The sequence below is a fragment of the Erinaceus europaeus genome, chromosome 17 (genome assembly GCF_950295315.1).
Source record: "Erinaceus europaeus chromosome 17, mEriEur2.1, whole genome shotgun sequence".
Classification (NCBI taxonomy): domain Eukaryota; kingdom Metazoa; phylum Chordata; class Mammalia; order Eulipotyphla; family Erinaceidae; genus Erinaceus; species Erinaceus europaeus.
In genome coordinates, this window is record NC_080178.1 from 70,826,164 (window position 1) to 70,848,856 (window position 22,693).

General features: G+C 40.3%; 1 protein-coding gene across 10 annotated transcripts in view; it reads right to left on the minus strand.

The window, feature by feature from the left end:
• Positions 1-343: 343 nt before the first annotated feature.
• Positions 344-22,693, minus strand: part of ANO5 (anoctamin 5) — a 144,212-nt gene continuing 121,862 nt past the window's right edge. For 3 of the 10 annotated variants that reach the window (XM_060177009.1, XM_060177007.1, XM_060177008.1), the window contains 9 exons: positions 19,102-19,216; positions 17,041-17,128; positions 15,684-15,770; positions 14,538-14,680; positions 10,065-10,214; positions 6,912-7,044; positions 5,799-5,909; positions 5,119-5,246; positions 360-2,390 (listed from right to left, as the gene is read on the minus strand). In XM_060177009.1, coding sequence (XP_060032992.1) covers positions 2,055-2,390; positions 5,119-5,246; positions 5,799-5,909; positions 6,912-7,044; positions 10,065-10,214; positions 14,538-14,680; positions 15,684-15,770; positions 17,041-17,128; positions 19,102-19,216 — 1,291 coding nt within the window. In that variant the 3' untranslated portion in view covers positions 360-2,054. Of the gene's footprint in view, positions 2,391-5,118; positions 5,247-5,798; positions 5,910-6,911; positions 7,045-10,064; positions 10,215-14,537; positions 14,681-15,683; positions 15,771-17,040; positions 17,129-19,101; positions 19,217-22,693 lie in introns of all 10 variants that reach the window. The other 7 variants (XM_060177012.1, XM_060177010.1, XM_060177006.1 and 4 more) reach the window with 4 other exon arrangements.

Below are 22,693 nucleotides of genomic sequence, written 5' to 3' on the forward strand. Positions count from 1 at the left end.
AAAAAAAAAAAAGCCTGTACATCAAAAACAAGCATCATTGAAAAGCTTTGATTTCTACCCCCTAAATCTCTCTAAAAGTTTAGCAAGAGCTGAGAACACTGCCACTGAGAGAGCTCGATGCAGACGAGCCTTTGTTGATGTGGAACTCTCTGTACAGAGGAATTCTCCCTACTGCACACTCTTTCATTGAATCTGTTCCCCTGAGCCGAGATTCAGCTTTCTGTGAACCATGCAGAAACTAAATACACAGAAAGATACAAACTAAATGAAATAAGCCCAAAGTAATGTATAGTGTTTTCTTATAAAAGGGTAAGTAGAATATTTTATTAACTTTTTTTTTTTTTTGCAGCAACAAAATAACAGTTCACAAAGAAAACTACCATCACGGTTATATCACTTTGAGACACAAAGCAAAAGATAGTTTTTATTTTCTTAAGGTCAAGAATGGTTTGCATTTTTTTTGTTAAAAACAGACTTTGTGTTTTATAGTGGCAACAGCAGGGCCTCCAGTCACGAGCACAATACAAGAAAACATGTCAAATATTCAGGATAGACAATTACATAGACCAAGAATGGCTTGGTTTAAATTGGGAAGTGCATTGTCACTATAGGACATTAGAAAGCTGTCTGATAACCTTGAAGAAAAAAAAAAAGTCATTCCAACCACCCAAACAGCAACCACAAGCAAAATGAAGATAATATACAGACAGGAAATGGTATGCATTGCACTTAATTGCTTGGCACACAGTTGTTGCAGTTCCTGTTGAATAATATTAAGAAATGACAAGCAAATTGCCTCTGCCTGATCTAAAATTTGATGACGCTATGAAAAGTAGAAATGTCTGCCCCCTAACCCAACACTAGGTGTATGCCTTTTTTGGTTTCTTGTGAAGTGTTCATTTTCTTTTTTGTGTATGAATATGTATATGATAAATAGATATATAGATATAATTTCAATATACTTTATGGTCCTATATACTTAAGACAAAAATCTCTTATAAATGGGATTTTAAATAATAAAATTGTCTACTTACAATATCTCTATTAAGTTGTTATCTTTTTATATCATATATAGCTCTGTGACACACATTTCATTATTAAGGAAGGAGGCTATCTAAACCATTTTCTATATCTTTTGTTGTTAATATTGCAATTTAAGGGCTATGTCTTTATCATAAATTTCTCATTAGATTCTTTAAAGTGTGTGTATCTTTTTTTCTAATGCAAATTACAACCAGTACAAAGTTGTAATAAAAATACATTGAAGTCTATTTTATATATATATATAATTTTTTTTTTTGCAAAAAAGTGATGTGATGTGCTACATGAAAATTTGTATTTTACTGAAATGTGATGTGCCGGATACTGTTAAGTAGATGGGTGGAAGAACAGGATACATACGCCTCTCTTTACATGTACCCTTTCACGGACAAAAGGGTGTCCAAGCATTGCCAATCTAAACTGCAAGATATTCCTTTACAGAATCAAGGAGATATTCCACACCATGTAATAACAATCATTATTTACGTACATTGTTTGTTGCCAGCCCACCACATGCGTCTCTGATCGAGAGATATCCCCCAACTCCAGTTGCCAACTCTTGATGCAGATGGTATGAGAAAGTCACTGTTTCAGATGGGACTCTGGGATATCTTGCAGTGCAGTGTGACAGATAGATAAGTGCATTTTATATGATGCAGTAGCTCTGGCTCCCTAACCTTTGTAGGGTGGACTGTGCCAGCTGTTATACTTGTGCTTGATATGAGTTTCAGCTCATATGAATCCAGTGATTAACTACTTGCTTCTAAAATGTTGACCAGATAGCCTTTAAACTACAAATGCAAGAACAGATGATCTGAACGGGAAGGACGGCATTTCACAACTTCTAAGGATTGCGCTTGATGGCAGCTTCATGAGTTTGTTTTGATTTTAGTTTGACAGCAAGACTTGCCTGGTTGGTATGTTTACATGTTTACACCACTTTTTTTTTTTTAATTATTGTGCAATCACAATTGAATCACAAACACTAAAAACAAACCCAGCGGTTAGATTTGTTATGAGTAATCGCCTTGGTCTTTATAAGTATATGAGTCTTGGACTTCTTCTTGTACAAGTTCCTCCTTCTTTTCCCAACCATTGGGCCAACCTCCATTGGCCTGAGTTGTGGCACCATAAGACTTAGCGGCACCATAATTTATATAATTTTGAGTAATGTCTCCTGTTTCTTCATCAAGTTCATCTTCATGGATGAAGCCACACTTTTCTTCGCTGGTTTCTTCAGGGTCTGCCCAAGGTTGCTTTTCTCCTGAGGCAAATAGTGCATAGAATATCACTCCGCCATAGTGGACTAGGGCAGCTATCAGGAAGACATATTGCCATTCTTCACGGGACTGTAGTGACAAGAAGTGGCACTGTGAGAACATACCCTCCATGACTGAAAGAACAAACGTTTGTCCTAACTGCACTCATCAAACTTTTTATAAAACACTATCATCAGAAGAAACTCCTGTTATGATTATAGAAATCAAATACTCTGGTTAAAAAAAAAAAAAACCCTAATATAATACTATGCCACTACTTAAAATTTTTAAATCTAAATTTCTGAAATAAAATGCTAAATACATCTATGATTTTTTTCATTTGTAAAATATTCATAATCTTTTTTTTTCTTTTCTTTTTGGCCTCCAGGGTTATCACTGGTGCCTGCACTATGAATCCACTGCTCCTGGAGGCCATTTTTTTCCCATTTTGTTGCCTTTGTTGTTGTTGTTATTTTTCCATTTCTTTTATTGTTGGACAGGACAGAGAGAAATGGAGAAAGGAGGGGAAAACAGAGAGGGGGAAAGAAAAGAAACCTGCAGACCTGCCTCACCGCTTGTGAAGCGACCCCCCACCCCACCCCTGCAGATGGGGGCTGGGGGCTCAAACTGGGATCTTTACTCTGGTCCTTGAGCTTTACACCATGTGCGCTTAACCCACTGTGCTACTGCCCGGGCCCCCTTTTGTATTTTTTTATGTGGGACCAAGGAATATACTTAGACTATGGATCATAGGGCCAACTTTTTTGTTGTTGTTTGCTTGTTTAGAGAGGTAGACAGAGAGGGAAGAGAAGAGAGACGTTTTAGTATTAACCCCATCATCCATCACCCAGCATCCATGAAGCTTCCCTGGCACCACTGACGGTGTCCCTGTCTAGTGCAGGAGTGTGAAGCCCGAGTCCTGGGCATGGTTCTGTGTACACTCTACTGGGTACAGAATCCCCTGGTCCCTCACAATCTATCCCTTCCTTCTTTTCTCCCATCCTTCCTTCCTTCCTTCCTTCTTTCTTGTTAGGGACTTTCCTATTTGTGCTTTCCCACTCTGAAGTTACTTTTTCATTCCAATACAGAGATTTAAACAGAGAAAAGAGAGAGAGAGAGAATTTATTCTGGTGTCATCCCCAATATGCTGGACTTTGAAGATGGACAGACAGCACAGAGCAAGGAATGTGACCTACCTGGCAGCTTATCTTTCTGACTCCCATAATTACGTTCATTTCCTTTCTACTTACTTACATTTTGTTTTGTTTTGTTTTGTTTTTAGGTAGAGACAGGAAAGGTAGAGAGTCAGAGAGAAAGAGAGAGAGAGAGAGAATGAAAGAGATTGCAACACTGAAACTTTCTCCAACGCATTGAGGAGTGGGCTGGAGTCTGATTGTACATATGGCAAAGCAGCACACTCCACAAGAAAGATACTTAACCTGTCCTGGACTCTTCTTCTTCTTTTTAATAACCTTCTGACAAACCATATTTTTGACACTTTATGCTTAAAGACAAATTCTCTTCAGAATCTCAATTACTTCCCTTATTCAGAACTGAGTCAAAAATTTCTTTTCCTCATCAGCAGGCTTTTTTTATTATTATTATTGTATATAAAATCTCTGAGCTGAAGCAACACAGGCAAAAACATTATCAGATTTATAGTGGCTTACAGCATAGTCTATCTTGGCGTTACTCTCGATCGCACCCTGTCATTTCACGAACATCTCATAAAAACTGCAGCAAAGGTGGGCGCGAGGAATAACATCATTGCAAGACTGGCCAGCTCCTCATGGGGCGCGAGCGCTTCCACACTACGATCATCATCTCTGGCATTATGCTATTCCACTGCAGAATACTGTGCCCCAGGATGGTTCCGTAGCCCCCATGTCCACTTGGTCGATTCCAAATTATATTCCTCCATGAGGATCATTTCTGGAACCATCCGTTCCACCCCGGTTCCATGGCTGCCAGTTCTTAGCAACATCGCCCCACCAGATATTCGTCGGGATGCGGCATCATCTAAGTTCATTTCCCACGTCTACGCTCGACCGGACCTGCCAATATACGTGGATATCTTCGTCCACCCTATCCAACGCTTGACGTCTCGTCACCCAATCTGGTCCCCTACGCCTACACTGAACTTCTCTGTTCCAGACTCTTGGAAACAGAGTTGGCAGTCAGCTGAGGTCAAGAACAAACACCTCATCACAGACCCCTGCAAGCGTCAACCCGGCTTTGACCTAGCACGTTATATGATTGGGCCCTCCTCAATCGCTACCAAACAGGCCATGGCCGGTGCGCCGCTATGTTCCATCGCTGGGGAGCCAGAGACGACCCGAACTGCCCCTGTGGCTACAGACAGACTATGACCCACATAGTCAACGACTGCCACCTCTCCAGATTCAAAGGAGGTCTCGAAACTTTACATCAGGCTCAACCTGACGCTGTTAACTGGCTACGGAAGAAGGGCAAACGCTAGAAGAAGAAGAACAGCATAGTCTAACGCTAGGCACCAACTCTTATTTCCCCTTGACTGGTGTCTAGGAGGTTCATCTATAACTAGATGCCTACTTACTTTTTAGTATTTTATTTATTTATTATTGGATACAGAGAGAAACTGAGAGGGAAGAAGAGATAAAGAGGGAGAGAGACAGAGAGACACCTACAGTCCTGCTTCACCACTCTTGAAGCTTTTAACCTGCAGGTGGGGATCAGGGGCTTGAACACAGATCTTCCTGCACTTTATTGTGTGTGCTTAACCAGCTACACCTCCACCTGGCCCTGAATGGCAACTTTTCTCTTTTTTGTCCCATCTTACCTTATTCTTTGTCATTGCACCAACAATGATCGGGCAAACCATTCCTGACAATGTGCCAACACCATTGGAAATACCCATTAAGATACTGGCATATCTTGGGGCAATATCCAAGTGATTAACATTGAAGCCTGAAATAGACAAATAAGCATTATTTCAAAGAATCTCAAATCTCTCAAATATACATACCTACACAACAACTTTTGTCACATTGACCACCCTCCTGAAAAGACTATATATATATATATGTTCCTTAAGAACTAATTTTGATAATTCAGCTCAAGTCTGTAATAGGTGTAGAATGATCCATTCTTTTATTATCCAATATCTAATGTGTGATTCTCACTCCACAGACAGGAGATGTGAAAATCTCCTAACAACAATAGCACCACAAAAAGAAGGGTAAAAAGAGAAAGGAAGGAAAGAAAAACAATGAAAGAAAGGAAAGCAAAAATTAAGTGGGGTGGGGGGGAAGGGATGAGAGCATGAATGGTAACAAATGCAGATCATGATTTCAAGTGATTTGTCTTTATTTGCTAGGAGGAAAATGTTGAATAAATTGTGTTCGTGTTAAACAGAAGATACCAGTCTCTACTTTATCACCATTAAAGTTAGAATGCCATCAGTACAAACACCACACACATACACGCACACACACACGCAGGCATACACCCGTATCTTACCAGAGATAGCAAACCCACTGAACCCCACTGCAAGAACCAGGAATGAGATGGCTACCCCTCTTGTGTGGGAATAGCCAACAACCAAAAGCAACGTGGCTTCCATACCAAAGCCTGCAGAAAGAAATATGTTAAACTAGTTCAGAAAGGTCTGCTATTTTTTTTTTCAGTGAACAAAAAAGCTAAGGAATGTTCATACTCATTGATTTAGTGAACCACTTCAGAGAACCTGTCATATAAATAAGGATGATTCGTGCTTAGAAATCGCTGAACTCTCCCTGGCTTCTCCACAAAAAAAATCCCATAAGTTTTGGTAACTGGGAGGATCAAGTTTGTTATACAGTTATTTGAAACTAAGAGTTGTGAAAATGTGAAGATGAGAAAATAATTGGGGACCAGGTAGTGGCACATTACAATGCAAAAGGATTTCAATTCAAGAACACCAGTCCCCACCTGCAGGGGGAAAGCTTCACGAGTGGTGAAGCAAGGCTGCGGGTATCTCTATGTCTCTCTGTCTCTGTCTCTCTCTTCCTATTAATTTCTGACTATCTCTAATAAGTACAGATGACTTAAAAAAAAAAAGGAAATAATGTAAGTGACCGTAAAGTGTTGGTATGCTTCTAATTCTGCTTCTAAAAACCCTTTCTGTTTCATTGGTTTAATCCCCCCTGCTTAACACTGTATTCTATTTACATAACCACTGTTAACTAAGCACTACCCTGCCTGCAGGGCATTGGTTTAATCCCCACTGGTTCATGATGTCTTTTTGCTCCGCCCCCTCTCATAGTACATCCTGATTTGCACCAATCTCTTTTCGCTCCACCCTCTCTACGTCACATCCTATTTACACCCTACTTGGCAAGTATATATATATAAGGACAGGATTGTGATTATAGTTAGTTTTAGTTTAGTTTGGCTTACATTGTGCTGCGTTCCACATGAATAAAGAGATACTGCGTACAGCTCAGCCATGAGTCTCTGGTCGTCTGCCTCCCACCCGCGAAGCTAGCCCCGCAGTAAAGATACAAATTTAACTGCCTGCATAGTAATACACACTAGTGTAGATCAGAATTCTGTGAATTCAGATGAAGTCGTTCCCAAAACCTGTGTGCTTACCTCCACAATTCATGATCTTCCTGACTGTAGTTGTTGAAAGGATTTGTCTGCTTCTGAGGAAATCAGCAATCTGCCCTCCAATAGGCACAATGATAGTCATCACTAAGTGTGGTACAGCAGAGAGCATGCCGACCTGACGAGAAGGAGAGAGGGGAAGAGACACACTCAGTGACAGTGATACAGGAAGCTCCGTGGTCTTGGAGTCTATCACAAATTCCTTATGTATGAAAGGATACAAATGAAGAACCTGCTTTCTCAACAGGATAACTTAGTGATATTTTCTGGTCTTTTATCCAAGTCCTTGATCCATGTGTAATTTACTTCTGTGTTTGGTGAAATATAGTGGTTCAGTTTCATTCTTCTGCATGTTTCAACCCAATTTTTCTTTTTAATATATTACTGGTTTTTGTTTGTTTGTTTCTGCCTCCAGAGTTATCACTGGGGTTCAGTGCCGGCACTATGAATCCCCTGCTCCTGGCAGCCATTTTTTCCCATTTTTGTTGTTGTTGGACAGGACAGAGAGAAATTGAGAGGGAAGGGGAAGACAGACAGGGAAAAAGATAGACACCTGCAGACCTGCTTCACCGCTCGGGAAGCAACCTCCCTGCAGGTAGGGAGCTGGGGTCTCAAACAACGACATCAATAACAACAACAATAAAAAAACAACAAGGGCAACAAAAGGGAAAATAAATAAATATATAAATATATAAATATTTAAAGTGTTTACTTATTCAGTTAGAAATAAAGTAAATCAAATTAATCCACCTGGTTACAGAGCCAGGTGGTGTTGCACCTGGTTAAGCGCACACACTACAATGCATGAGGGCCCGGGTTGGGTTCAAGCCCCTGGTCCCCACCTGCAGAGGGAAAACTTCAAGAGTGGTGAAGCAGGGCTGTGGGTGTCTCTCTGTCTCTCTCCCTGTCTTCCCCTCCCCTCTCAATTTCTCTCTATCTCTACCCAAAAACAAATAAATAAATAAAATCTACTTGGTTACTACATTCATTTTATTCCAAAATACCTTTCCTTTAACTCAAGTTTTCAATTAATTGAAGCTACCTGGTAAGAATAACCACATAGTTTCATTATCATCACTTGGCTCCTTCTCTCTCTCTCCCACGTGAGATCGGCTCTTATTAATAGCCTCTCAGTGTCATATTTGTCCTAGATTATGAAAACAGACTCACACTTCCAGCTGTTTTTCTTGAGAAGTCTAACACCTCTCAGAGCTCCCCAACGCTGCCCTGCTCCAGAGAGAAGAGCCCTGCCTAAAGCAGTCATTCTTCTCAGAAATGAAGGAGACAGTTTCCTTAGAAACAGGGATGACAAAAGAGCTCTTAGAATAGCTACTCCGAAACTCGGGTTTTCTTCAGCTCTGTGCCTCGATAGTCTTTCAAGTAGAGACATAATATGAATAGCAAGCCCAGCTGGACTTACGTAATGACATGAAGAGAAATGGCAAAAGCTCATTGCTGGCACAGACCAATGTATTCAGCAGGGCTCTGCAAAGGGGTCGACACAGACATAACATCCCACACAAGCCTTCTGAATGCCCAAAGAAGTACATGATTTATCTGAACTTACATCGCATTGTAAACATAACCGATATATAAACCAAGGGGCGCAGACTTCAGCTTCATTCCGTCTTTTTTTTTTTCTTTTAATTTGGGGAGGTGTCTAGAAAATTGCCTTAACTTTTACCATTCCATCTTTTATTACCAGCTTAGCTAAAGGCCATTTAACTACCTTAAGACCTGCCCTGGCTTCTCATTCCAGCTCAGTTTCATAGAAATAATGAGAGCTGGGGGTTGGGTGATAGCGCAGCAGGTTAAACTCACATGGTCCGAAGTGCAAAGATCCCAGTTCAAGCCCTCGGCTCCCCACCTGCAGGGGAGTTGCTTCATGGGTGGTGAAGCAGGTCTGCAGGTGTCTGTCTTTCTCTCCCCTTCTCTGTTTCCCCTCCTCTCTCGATTTCTCTCTGTCCTATCCAACAACAACAACAGCAATGACAACAATAATAATATTAACAACGATAATAACAAGGGCAACAAAATGGGAAAAATGGCCAACAGGAGCAGTGGATTCACAGTGCGGCACCAAGCCCCAGCAATAAACCTGGAGGCAAAATAAAATAAAATAAATTAATTAAAAAAAAAAAAGAAATGATGAGAGCTATTGGACTGATCAGCTAGAGAAGACAGTTCATGACTACGAAAGGAACTTGTAAACTTCCAGTCTTTATAGAAAGTAGTAGTTGTATCCATTTTCTCCTTACAGAGAAATTGCAAAATGATAATGTTTTCACAACTACAAACAAGTATCCGCAAGATGTAGCATGCTATGTTGTAACTGATAACAACTCTCTCTGTATCACCAACCTGTGAACTCTTGAGGACAGGATCCATGTTTTGCTTTTTTTTTTTTTCTCTAATTTCTGAATCTATTACAAAGTTGATGTGATGTTCAACAAATTCTTCTTAAGTAAACACACTGTGTAAACAACGCATAAGCTTTCTTTCAGATGATTTTTGGCTACTCAAAACTCACTTAGTCACACGGATTTCTAAAAGTATGATGCAGTACTTCAACAAATGCAATTCAGTTCTGATAAAGTCCTCTTCCATGTGCTCCTGTGTTATCTCTGACCTCAAACTGACACAAATGTGTGCTTATTTGCAGCAGAAGACAAGTTCATCTGACATGTGGTCCACCAGAGACCATATCTGTTTTGTCTATAATTCAAACAATAAAGAGCTAGCTGACAGCTGAGGACAGCAGATATTCAAATACCTTGACCAGTCTTTGTTTCCTATGATTTAATTTTTTTGGCTTGTTTGTTTCCTTTACTGGGAAGAATTAATGGTTTACAGTCGACTGTAAAATATAGTAGTTAGTACATGTGTAACATTTCTCAGTTCTCCACATAACACTCTAACCCCCACCTATGTTCTCCTCTGCCATCATGTCCCAGGACCTGAACACTCCCCCCACCCCATCTCTGAATCCTTTACTTTGGTGCAATACACCAAACCACAATTTATTTTTTGGATGACTACCTCATGAAATATAATATCTAGACAAGTGAAATTAGTGCTCTTTTAAATAAAACAAAAGAATGCACTAGTTAAGGATAAATAAGGATAAATCTCTCATACCTTGCTGATTTCAAATCCGAAGACTTCCTCAAAATATGCTGGCTGGCTAATAAGCAATAAATAAAAAGTCCAGCTTCTGCAGAAGTTTGCGACGATTATTGCATAGACTGGCATAGATGTGAAAAATTTCCTCCAAGGAGTCTTGAATTTCTGAAATCCCAGAAAGAAAGCCATTTGACCATTTTAACTTTTCTGACATAAGTGAGGGAGAAAGAGTGTTTTATGTTTTCAGGATGGCTATGTTAGGAGATGAGTAAAGGCAATAACAAAAAGTGAATACTTAATTGTAACAGTTATTTAGCTCTAGCTACATTGAAAACACATTGGAAGAGAGAGAGAGAGAGAGAGAGAGAGAGAGAGAAAACATGATTTCCTGGTTAAAATTTTCTACTTTTTAGGAATATGCAAAATTAGCACTTAGAGAAAAGTAATTCTAAAGGCAAAGATCCTAGTTTCCAAGAGTTTATTTCTTGGCAATGATAAATGATGTCTCAGTTAAAACTCCTTGTCAAATCAATAATCCTGCTGGTAAAACTGATTTATCTTGGGGCCAGGGGGTGGTGCACATGATTAAGCACACACATTATAGTGCAGAAGGACCTGGGTTCAAGCCCCTACAAGGGGACAACTTCATGACTGGTGAAGCAGGGCTGCAGGTGTCTCTCTGTCTCTTTCCCTGTCTATAATCCCCATCCCTCTCAGTTTCTCTTTATCTTTATCCAATAATAAATAAAGTTTAAAAAACATTTCATCTCAAAGGTTGAAAATTCCGTGTACTGAAGAATAATAGAGAAAATGGTGCCCTATGAATATTCTTATTTCTGGGTGTAGTAATAGGGCTCAAATACAGAAGTATGCATTGTAGGGTTGTATGTGTATGAGAAACAGCTACATAAGACCACTAGAAGTGCAAAACCTCATTCTTGCAAAATCTTTCATTCATACTGTTTTTATTCATACATTCTTTTATTCATCTCTGCTAAAAAAAAAAAAAAACCCTTGTTCTTAGGTTCTTATCAGTTTTTTGTTTGTTTGTTTGTTTGTTTTTTGCTTCAAGATCAATGGGGTGAGGGGAGCTGTAGAAGGCTTCTGGGGTCCTGACAATAGTCTAGTAATTCCACTTGGCGTTCACCTCACACATGTTTTGAATTTATGTAAAACTCTCAACAAGCTGTTTGCTAATGACCTAGTGGGCTTGTTTATATGTGTGAGATTCAGATTATTTTTGAGATTATTTTTTTCAAGGAGAAAGAAATACTTAAGAGACATTACAGCCACTGGCAGTGTGTGACACTTGGCTGGGTCCAGAGTCATTGCAAACAGTTACAAAAGACATATGAACACAGACCGTGTATCAGAATCAGGACTGAGTCTTAGAATTTTGAGTTGGATTTGTGTATTCAATAATATTAGAGAACTGTTTGAATTCTGTTAGAAATCACCTAGACTTGGATGACAACAATTTCTTTTTGAATTTTTAGATGAACTTGGTTAAAGGATTGTAGAACATTTTACAAACAATAACTTTCTTTTTTTAATATTTATTTATTTATTCCCTTTTGTTGCCCTTGTTGTTTTACTGTTGTAGTTATTATTGTTGTTGATGTCGTCGATGTTGGATACGACAGAGAGAAATGGAGAGAGGAGGGGAAGACAGAGAGAGGGGAGAAAAAGATAGACACCTGCAGACCTGCTTCACCGCCTGTGAAGGGACTCCCCTGCAGGTGGGGAGCCAGGGGCTCGAACCGGGATTCTTTTGCATTTTGCGCCACCTGCACTTAACCCGCTGCGCTACCGCCCGACTCCCAAACAATAACTTTCATTCACAGTTCTGCCTTTAGTGTGCTAAACATTTATTTCCACCTTCATGGCAAAATAATTACAAATACATATAATTTAATGTGCTTACTCAGCACATAAACCACAGCTTCCTATTTTTGCTCCCTCAGCCCTTTCCAACAATACCGTATAGTTCAGCCCTGACCTACTTTAATATTTTTTAATTACTATTATTGCTAAAATAGCTGCTCAGCAAGTGAAAAGACCAAGCAGAGCACTACTCAGCTCTGGTTTATGAAGACAACTCTTCTGAAATTCCTACAAGTAGAGTATCAGTGGGTAATTTATAATTACATTTTGTTTTCTTTCAAATTATTCAGCCCAAAAAAAACTGAAATGGAGAGCACAAAGCCCAAGGACCGACATAAGGATCCAGGTTCAAGTCCCAGGCTCCCCATCTGTAGAGGGTTGCTTCACAAGCGGTGAAGCAGGTCTGCAGGTGTCTATTTTTCTCTCCTCCTCTCTGTCTTCCCCTCCTCTCTCCATTTCTCTCTGTCCTATCCAATAACAAGGACATCAATAACAACAACAATAATAACTACAACAATAAAAAACAAGGGCAACAAAAGGGAATAAAGAAATAAAAAAGAAAACTGAAATAAATAGTGCAAGATGTGAAAAACTATTCCACCTATATAGAGATATGCTTTCTGCTTTTATATATACTTAATATTCTCATCTTTAAAATGCAAAATAACTAAAGTATATGGTCTAGTCCCTCCACATCTTATTTCTAAATTTGCTTTGGAGCACAGAATATATATGAATCTCAATAAGAAGTAAAATATTGTACCTTCCTTAGGAAAAGGAATAGAATATATGATTTTAAGATATTGAAATTATGTATACTGTCTGATCAAACTACCACCTGTATTCTCACTGAGGTTATTTATGGAAATTGGCCTTTACTTAGAGTAAGTTTCTGATTTTAAAAACTTTAACTTATTTTTAGACATGCATTTTCTGAAGAACTGGTAAATCAAAGAAGCATACAAAACTAATAAAGATCTAGGAGGGCCAGGTCTTTCGGCTTAAAAAAAATTAAGTTAGATTGTGAACTCATTATAAATCAGTTTATATTTAGCATCTGCTCACAGCACTTGTTTCTGGAGAGCACCAAAGAACAAAGAACACTGCCCACATTCACCGGAATTCATACTCTGGACGCACAGGGTGAGTGCACACGTTATCATACACAAAGATGCAGGTTCAAGCTCCTGGTCCCCACCTGCAGAGGGCAAACTTCACAAGTAGTGAAACAGGGCTGCAGGTCTCTCTCTCCTGGTCGGTCTCTCTCTCTCTCTCTCTCAATATATGTGTGTGTGTGTGTGTAGGTATATGTATGTATGTATATATATATATATATATATATAGAGAGAGAGAGAGAGAGAGAGAGAATGGAGAATGAGAGAGAGAATGGAGAATAAGAGAGAGAGAGAGAATGGAGAATGAGAGAGAGAGAGAGAATGGAGAATGAGAGAGAGAGAGAATGGAGAATGAGAGAGAGAGATCCTCAATTCTTTCTGTCCTATCCAATTAAATACTTTAAGTTTACATCTCCATTTAGTTGAGCTACCACCACTAAAAATAAATGATTGGTTGGTCTACAGAAGAAAACAGGAAAGCAGACAAAGAAAGCACATGTCTGTATAACTGCTGGAAAAATTCCTATTAATATATGTCTAAGCACTGATGTAAAACTTCCAACCGAAACCTGAAATGGGATTTGGCTTCATTCTTAATGGCAGACCTTTTGGCTAAGAACAGAACCTAAAATAAATGAAATAGATCTTCAGAACTGGAATAAAGTAGAATTAGAATCAAGGGAAAAACCTTTACTAGAAAAGCAGAAGTGGACTGTGGGGTGTGGGGTGTGGGGGGCACTGGCTTCTCAGCACAAGATGACCTGCCACTCCACTTAGAGGCACAGAGTCACTGATGAGGTGATTAGGTGCTACACTATAGGATCTGTCTAAATATATCAATTCTTTTTATCATGTTTTTTTTTTGCTTTTTTTAGCATATCAAATGATTCTCTATTGATTCTATTTATGATATGGATCAAAATATTGACCTTTCTGACATAGGCAAATCCCAAGAAACCAAGTCATAATCAGAAAAAAAAAAAAAAGTTTCACATCATCTTCCTAGTATCTGATATTTCAGAAAACTAGTCCTACAAATGATAAACTTTTACCAATAAATTATCATATCATACTGTGAATATTTCTCAGGCCTACGTTCACTGACATGCTAGGTTTTTTTTTTTTTTAGTCTTTCCTAAATCACATATAACCTGCATGCACGTGTATACAACTCTCAGACTTTTCAGAAAACAACGCAGAACTTTCCATGGTTGTATTAGGAAAATACATTTTTATTTTATCATTTCCCACAGTCTAAATTCCTCGTGATCATCCCGGCAAAGCTGAGAAAGCTTAGGACATTTGAAAGAAGAAAAGAAGATAATTCTAGACAGAGGAAGCAACCATGTGGCATAGCAAGTCAGAGAACACGGATGTTATAAAGAAATCACAATCAATGCCACGTTAGTTTTATAAAATGGTGTGGTTGGCTGAAGAGAGGTGAGATGGAGGATACAGATAGGAATAGACACCATAATAAAGCTCTTACTTCCATTGCACCTAAAAGATTTGCACTTTCTCCAATGCTTTCTTCTATGTACCTACGTTCTTCATCTGTAATCGTAGGGTGCTTTGCAGGACTCTCATAAGACACCAATAGCCAAAACATGTACCAGACCATTCCAAAGCTTCCTGTGAGGGAAAATTCAAAAGGATGAAGTCAACAGAAACCACTTCAACACTTCCATTTGACAAGTGCTTGCTGTAATAAAACCACAGTCTCTTAAGGCCCAACAACACGTTTCTTCTACTGACTTTTTCCTCTTTTCCTCGTCTTTGATCACAGATTTTAAGCTCCCTTATATTCGCCCTATAGCTTTATTACTTTTTTTTTATTGGGGGATTAATGGTTTACAGACGACAGTAAAATACAATAGTTTGTACATGCGTAACATTTCCCAGTTTTCCGCATACAATACAACCCCCACCAGGTCCTCCTCTGCCATCCTGTTCCAGGACCTGAACCCTCCCCCACCCCCACCCCAGCGTCTTTGACTTTGGTGCAATACACCAACTCCAGTCCAAGTTCTGCTTAGTGTTCTCCCTCCTGATCTTGTTTTTCAACTTCTGTCTATGAGTTTGATCATCCCATATTCATCCTTCTCTTTTCTGGCTGATTTGACTTAACATAATTCCTTCAAGCTCCATCCAAGATGGGTTGAAGAAGGTGAAACCGCCATTTTTAATAGGTGAGTAATATTTCATTATGTAGATAGACCACAACTTACTCAGCCACGCTTCTTTTGTTGAGCACCTTCTTTGCTTCTAGGTTTTGACTATTACAAATTGTGCTGCTATGAACATAGGTGTACACAGATCTTTTTAGATGGCTGTGTTTAGTTCCTTAGGATATATCCCCATGACAGCTTTATTTCTATGTATCATTAAATAACACTAGTCCACAGGAATTTCACAATAAGTTATCATTGAATGTGTAGTTGAAAGCATGGCTATACATCTGACAAATGTTAACTGAGGAACTCTGCTAAATGAGAGAGATTATGAATGAGATGAAATTTATGTTCACAAAGGACTTAGCTGTCGTAAGTAAGCACTGAAGCATATTCAGTGGGGTCCCGTCTCATTGTCTCAGCTTATCTGCATTTGAAGTCTGTCCCAGGGAATTTCAACATACCATAGACATAGAACACTGAAGACCAGCCCGTGTACTGTACAAGAATGCCAGCTAGTGGCATTGCAATCACGGCTCCAGCGTAGGACCCTAACGTGGGAGGGAAATGAGAGGAAAGTATGTCAAGTCAGCCGCCATTTTGACTTCATTTCATGGTGCTTGAGTGGTTCACACAAACACACACCAGTATACTTTGGTGCTCATGAACTCACACATAGGACAGCTTCCTGACATGCACATATATATTCCTGCATATTCACACCTAACCACAGAAATACATGAGTAGATAGGACTTGCTGACCCTAGATAGAATAGACTCTGAGGGAGTTGGGTAGTAGCGCAGCGGGTTAAGCTCACGTGCCGCAAAGCTCAGCGACCGGCATAAGGATCCCAGTTCGAGTCCCTGCCTCCCCACCTGCAGGGGAGTCACTTCACAAGCGGTGAAGCAGGTCTGCAGGGTGTCTGTCTTTCTCTCCCCCTCTCTGTCTTCCCCTCCTCTCTCCATTTCTCTCTGTCCTATCCAACAACAACAATAATAACTACAACAATAAAACAACAAGGGCAACAAAAGGGAATAAATAAATAAATATTTAAAAAGAATAGACTCTGAAAGCTAAATAAACAATTAAGACCGTAATCAAAATGTCTTGTGGGGGCCAGGTGGTGGCACATCTGGCTGAGCACATGTATTATAACGCACAAGGACCTGGGTTCGAGTCCCCAGTCCCCACCTGCAAAGGGGAAGCTTCACAAGTGGTGAAGCAGGAATGCAGTCGTCTTTGTGTCTCTATGTCTCTTAACTCTGTGTCTCCCCCTTCCTCTCAATTTCTGGCTGTCTCCATCCAATAAACAAATAAATAAAGATAATAAAAAAAATGTCTTGTGAACATATCTGAATTCTAGATGAAACTGATGGATATGTATAAATGTAAAGCACAAAGAAATAGAGGATTTGGGACCAGGCAGCGGTACACTGCAGTGCACAAGGACCTGGGTTCAAGTTCCCAGCTTCTACCTGCAGGGGGAAAGCTTGCGAGTGGTGAAGCAGTGTCTCAGGTGTCTCTCTGTCTCTCTTCTTCTCTCTACCCTCCCCTCTACATTTCTTTCCATCTCTGTCCAATAATAAATAAATAAATAGTTTAAAATTTAGAAAAAGAAATAGAGGATTTAAGACCAGTAATAAAGCAGTGTTCAAACAAAAGAAAACAGTTTTCCAAGACCCTGCTTCCACATACACAGCACACACACAGATGCACCTGAATAATTTTGCAGGTAAACTTCACCAGCTTTCAGTTCATCCCCAAGCCAGAGTGTTGCTAAGCTGTCACCCGCCATAACTACACGGACACAGAGTGCTTACCACAAAAGGACGTGGTGGCCAGTCTACTCCTTTCCAGAGGAGGGGCCCATTTACTCCATATACCATGGCAAGCTGGATAGGTCACACCCTGTGAGAAGAAGGTCAACACTTGAGACTCAGGAGCACTGGCAAACAGACAGATTTCCTTCTCTGATGCTTTTCCCCACAAAGTGAGTATCAGATCTTATGAAAAATTGCAGTATGAACATAAGATTCTGTAGTTTTCAGGAAATGGGATTGTCTATTTGTAGTATGAATAGAGAGCACTATTCATGGTGACTTTCTGAGCCCCTGAAAGTCCATTTCAAAAGTTCTCTATCCAGATAGGTAAGACATGGCCACCTTCTTGTAGCCTATTCAAATTCTCCCTATATTTCATGCTTTCGTTCTTGTTTCCCTCTGACTAAGCGAAAGATCCTAAGTTCCCCTGCAATCCTGAGCAGTCTGAGAAATGTTGTAAGGCACTGACCTCAAGGATTCTCAAATACAAGGAATCCATTCAAAGATAAAACTTAAAACCTTGAAGGTCATACTTCCTGAAAATACTGTTAAGAACTTAAGATCTTTAAAATAATTATCACTTTTCTCTCTCTTCCCCTACCTTCCTCCTTCTGCACCCCACAATGATCCTGGGCCCATACTCCCAGAGGGATAAAGAATAGGGAAGCTATCAAGGGAAGGGATGGGATATGGAGCTCTGGGGGTGGACACTGTGCGGAAATGTAACCCCTCTTATCCTATAGTCTTGTCAATATTTCTGTTTTATAAATTCAAAAATGCAAAAAAATAATAATGATCACTTTTCTGCTACTGTTATTTGGATACTATCATTTTTCTTCCTGTTTTTAAACATATTTTTAAAGATTTTATTTATTTATTTATTAATGAGAAAGAAAGGAGGAGAGACAGAATCAGACATCAGTCTGTTACATGTGCTGCCAGAGACTGAACTTAGGACCTCATGTTTGAGAGTCCAATGTTTTATCCATTGTGTCACCTCCCGGACCACACATTTTTCTTCCTTTTTGAAGAAAGACTATTATATTCAGAACCTTCATATTTTATCTGCTCTATCTGCTCCCTTTATGCTATGGGGTGTGTGTGTGGGGGGGGGGGGACATGTAGGTGAAAGTCAACTATTTTTTTTTTAGTATTTATTTATTTATTTTAATGTAAGGGAGATACACAGAGAGAGACAAACCAGAGAACTGCACAGCTCAGTCTGATGGTGGTACTGGAGATTGAACCTGGGACTGCAGAGCCTCAAGCTTGAAAGTCTTTTGCAGAGCCATGATGCTGTCTCCACAGCCCACAGGCAAAGTCAAGTTTTAAATAAATGGTCTTATTTCAAAGACTGTGAACCAAAGTTAATCATTAGGATCAGACCTCGAAAAGGAGTATGGATCGACCTGTCAACGCCCATGTTCGCTGGGGAAGCAACTACAGAAGCCAGACCTTCCTCTCTCTGTACCCCATAGTGACCCTGGGTCCATGCTCCCAAAGGGATAAAGAACAGGGAAGCTTTCAAGGGAGGGGATGGAGTATGGAGTTCTGGTGGTGGAAACTGTGTATAGTTGTACCCCTCTTATCCTATGTTTTTTGTCAGTGTTCCCTTTTTATAAATAAAAATTATATAAAAAAGATATAGTCAGTGAAATACTGCAGTGAAAACTGAAATTAGAATTCAACTTCAGGGAACTCAGTATAAAACTCCTGAAGACTGTAATTGAAGATTATAATCAGCAAATGAAAGACTCAAAACGTTTTAGAACAACCTGTTAACAAAGTGCTCGGTTTTTTGACACAGCGAATTGTATCAAATACTCTCTAAACAGCTTTAAGACCACTGAGTTCTTGAGTAGGATAAGTAAATACAGCTGTTGTTTAGAATCACGTTTCGACAAAATGTCTAGCTAATAACGTCCCCAATGTTTTTCTTAACTGTTAAGGTGTCATTGGCAACCTACTAAGATATATTGACTTGTAGATCAAGATACAGAGAATCTGGAGGTTCTTTGGAACATGCCAACCTTCGCAGGATATCATCCTTCAAGTCCATACCTCCACAAGTCCCTGCAAGATCCTCACAAAGATGACACACCCATAATGCACTCTGGCTGCAGATGGAATGAGCATATTCAGGGTCGAGGTGAGGAGTATGGCAGCTCCAAACACTCTGAAAGAGAGAAGGAACTTTAAAAATCTAAATGTCTTGAGCGTCTCAAACTTTTTGCTGCATAGACCGTAGCTCCTTCATGCTAAGCACTTAAGACTTCAAGTTGGTGACCAGACTGAATTTTAAGCGTGGGTGCAAACTGTTGCTATATTTCTAATAATGACATATTCCTTGAAATATTAAATCTCCTAGAAGCTTAGACCAGAGAGAACAGAAAGAAATGGTGGCATTACTTTAAAAGATACAGCTATACGAGAGTCGGTCAGTAGCGCAGCAGGTTAAGCACATGTGGCGCAAAGCACAAGGACAGGCATAAGGATCCCAGCTAGAGCCCCCAGCTCCACACCTGCAGGGGAGTCGTTTCACAAGCAGTGAAGCAGGTCTGCAGGTGTCTTTCTTTCTCTCCTCCTCTCTGTCTTTCCCTCCTCTCTCCATTTCTCTCTGTCCTATCCAACAACAATGACAACAATAAAAAAAAACAATAAGGGCAACAAAAGGGAATAAAAAAATAAATTTAAAAAAAAAAAGATACAGCTACATGTACATAGTATAAAAGGACATAAATTATGGTGAGGTCTTGTATGATACAACAAATCCTAACAATGGGATTTTCAAAGTTTACTCAATTGCCAAGTGATTTGGTTATAGCTATAACTTTCTATTGCCTCCTTAAACCCTTAGACAGCAGGAATCTTCCCCTTTCTCTACAGAGCCCGACATCTCCCTGTCCTGGAACCTCTAAGGCAGGGCTCAGAGCTCCAGTAGCACAATGGGTTAGCACACAGTATGTCTATCGCAGGGCTCACTTTCCTGCATGCTTCTCTCAAGCCATGCCAACTATTACTGCATCTACTGATCCCAGCTTAAGCAATGCAACCAGTACCAACTCGGCATGTTTCACTTTGGACCGTGTCCAGAGACTTCAGGCATAGAATGTCAACCCTCCAACTTCACTACTCTGGTGAGACCTTTCCTAGCTCATAGGATTCCTTAATTCCATTTCGGGTGGCAGACTTCTTAACAAAACATCAAAACCTAGATACAGACCAGGGCCCATGAGATAGGGCATATGTACATGTAAATTTCTTTTCTTTGTTTTGATCTTACCAAAGCACTGCTCATGTCTGGTTTATGGTGGTACTGGGGATTGAACCTGTGATGTCTGAGCCTCGGGCATGAAAATTTGTTGCATAAAACACTGTGCGAGCTCCTTGGCCCCCAAGTTTGTTTTCTATGAATGTAATTTTCAGTCATTATTTCCACTCTCATTCCATAGAGGTTTGAACTCCTGCTATCTCTAGATTAACTGGTGAGAGGTGAATGCTGCTTTTTTTTTTAAAGATTTTATTTATTAATTAGTGAGAAATATAGGAGGAGAGAGAGAATTAGAGCCAGACCTCACTCTGGTACATGTGCTGCCGGGGATTGAACTCAGGACCATATCCTTGAGAGTCCAATGCTTTATCCACTGCACTACCTCCCGGACCATAAATTTTGCTTCATTTATTTAGCTCCAGGATTCTCAATTTCCACATTATTAACACTGAGGATTGAACCTGTGACGTCTGAGCCTCGGGCAACACCAAGGATGTGTGATTTCTGCTGAGGAGGCTCTCCTCTGCATGTGTGCTACTCGGTCACACCCCACTGTTTACTACAGCAGATACCAGCAGCCTAGCCATCAAGTTTCCATACCCAAAAGTGTTCCCCGTACAACATGGATGACCAGGAAGCCGAGGCAGTCATGAACCTCTCACTGAGTGTCCATTTTTGCCAGATAAATTGTATGAATGTCCAACCTTCTAAGTGTCACAACAATTCACATGCATCTGAACCCACAACTACCCTAGAACCAACAAGATGGATATTGTTAATTTATCCTCTTTGTAGATGAGGAAACTACACTTGAGATAAAAGAAAACCCATCTAACTTTACAGATAGCATTTCTATACAGTTGAAAAAAGAAGATAAATATCTGTAAAGTTAGATGGATTTTCAGAGCCCTCTGGTCATCTTCCTCTAACATCTGGGGTTATTTGTATGGCCAGGATTTTAAATACAGAAGATGACCAGAGGGCTCTGAACTCCAACTCCATCAGGACCCAGAGAGAGAAGAGGAAAAAGGAGCGGCATTCAGAAGTAGCAATAGGTGGGGGCTGGGTGGTAGCGCAGCAGGTTAAGCGCACTGGTGCAAAGCGCAAAGACCGGCATATGGATCCCGGTTTGAGTTCCTGACTCCCCATCTGCAGGGGGGTCGCTTCACAAGTGATGAAGCAGGTCTGCAGGTGTCTATCTTTCTCTCCTCCTCTCTGTCTTCCCCTCCTCTCTCCATTTCTCTCTGTCCTATCCAATAACTTCAATAACAACAATAATAATAACCACAACAAAGATAAAACAACAAGGGCAACAAAAGGGGAAAAAATGGCCTCCAGGAGCAGTGGATTTGTGGTGCAGGCACTGAGTCCCAGCAATAACCCTGGAGGCAAAAAAAAAAAAAAAAAAACCCAGAAGTAGCAATAGGTGTAGCTGTGACTTAGAAAGGAAGAGAAGGCAGGACCATGGGGGGGGGGGGGGAGGCAGATAGGTATAAATATAAGCAGATAGCTATAGAAATAATAGTCAGCCCATATCTGTCACCTTGGGAGAAACACTGCAGTTTCCAGTGGTGGGAATGTGGATACAGAACTCTGACCAACACAATGATTGCCACCTCAACATGCTTCACCTCAGACTGTGTGTCCAGAGACTTCACGTGTGGAATGACAACCCTTCAGCTTCATTACTCAGGTGAGACCTTTCCTTTTATAGTACACTCTAATTTCATCTCAGGTGGTTCACTTTCTAACAAAGTCCCAAAACCTAGATATACACCAGTTTCTGTGAGAGAGAGCATATGTTCACACATATCCGTAAACTGCTGCAAAATATATACCTGAAAGCAGAAGTACACTAGAGTTTGCAGTGAGTACCCCCCTAACACTTCCTCTCCACTATTCCAACCTTTGGGCCCATGATTGCTCAACAATTTGTTTGGCTTCATATGTTAACTCTCTTTTCAATCACCAGGTTCCAGATGCCACCAGGATGCTGGCCAGTCCCCTGGATTGAAGACCCCACCAATGTATCCTGGAGCTCCGCTTCCCCAGAGACCCACCCTACTAGGGAAAGAGAGAGGCAGACTGGGAGTATGGACCGACCAGTCAACGCCCATGTTCAGCGGGGAAGCAATTACAGAAGCCAGGCCTTCTACCTTCTGCAACCCTCAATGACCCTGGGTCCATGCTCCCAGAGGGCTAGAGAATGGGAAAGCTATCAGGGGAGGGGGTGTGTTATGGAGATTGGGTGGTGGGAATTGTGTGGAGTTATACCCCTCCTACCTTATGGTTTTCTTAATTAATCCTTTCTTAAATAAAAAAAAAAAAAAACTCTGGTGGTGGGAACAGTATGGAATTATACCCCTGTTATCTCATAATTTT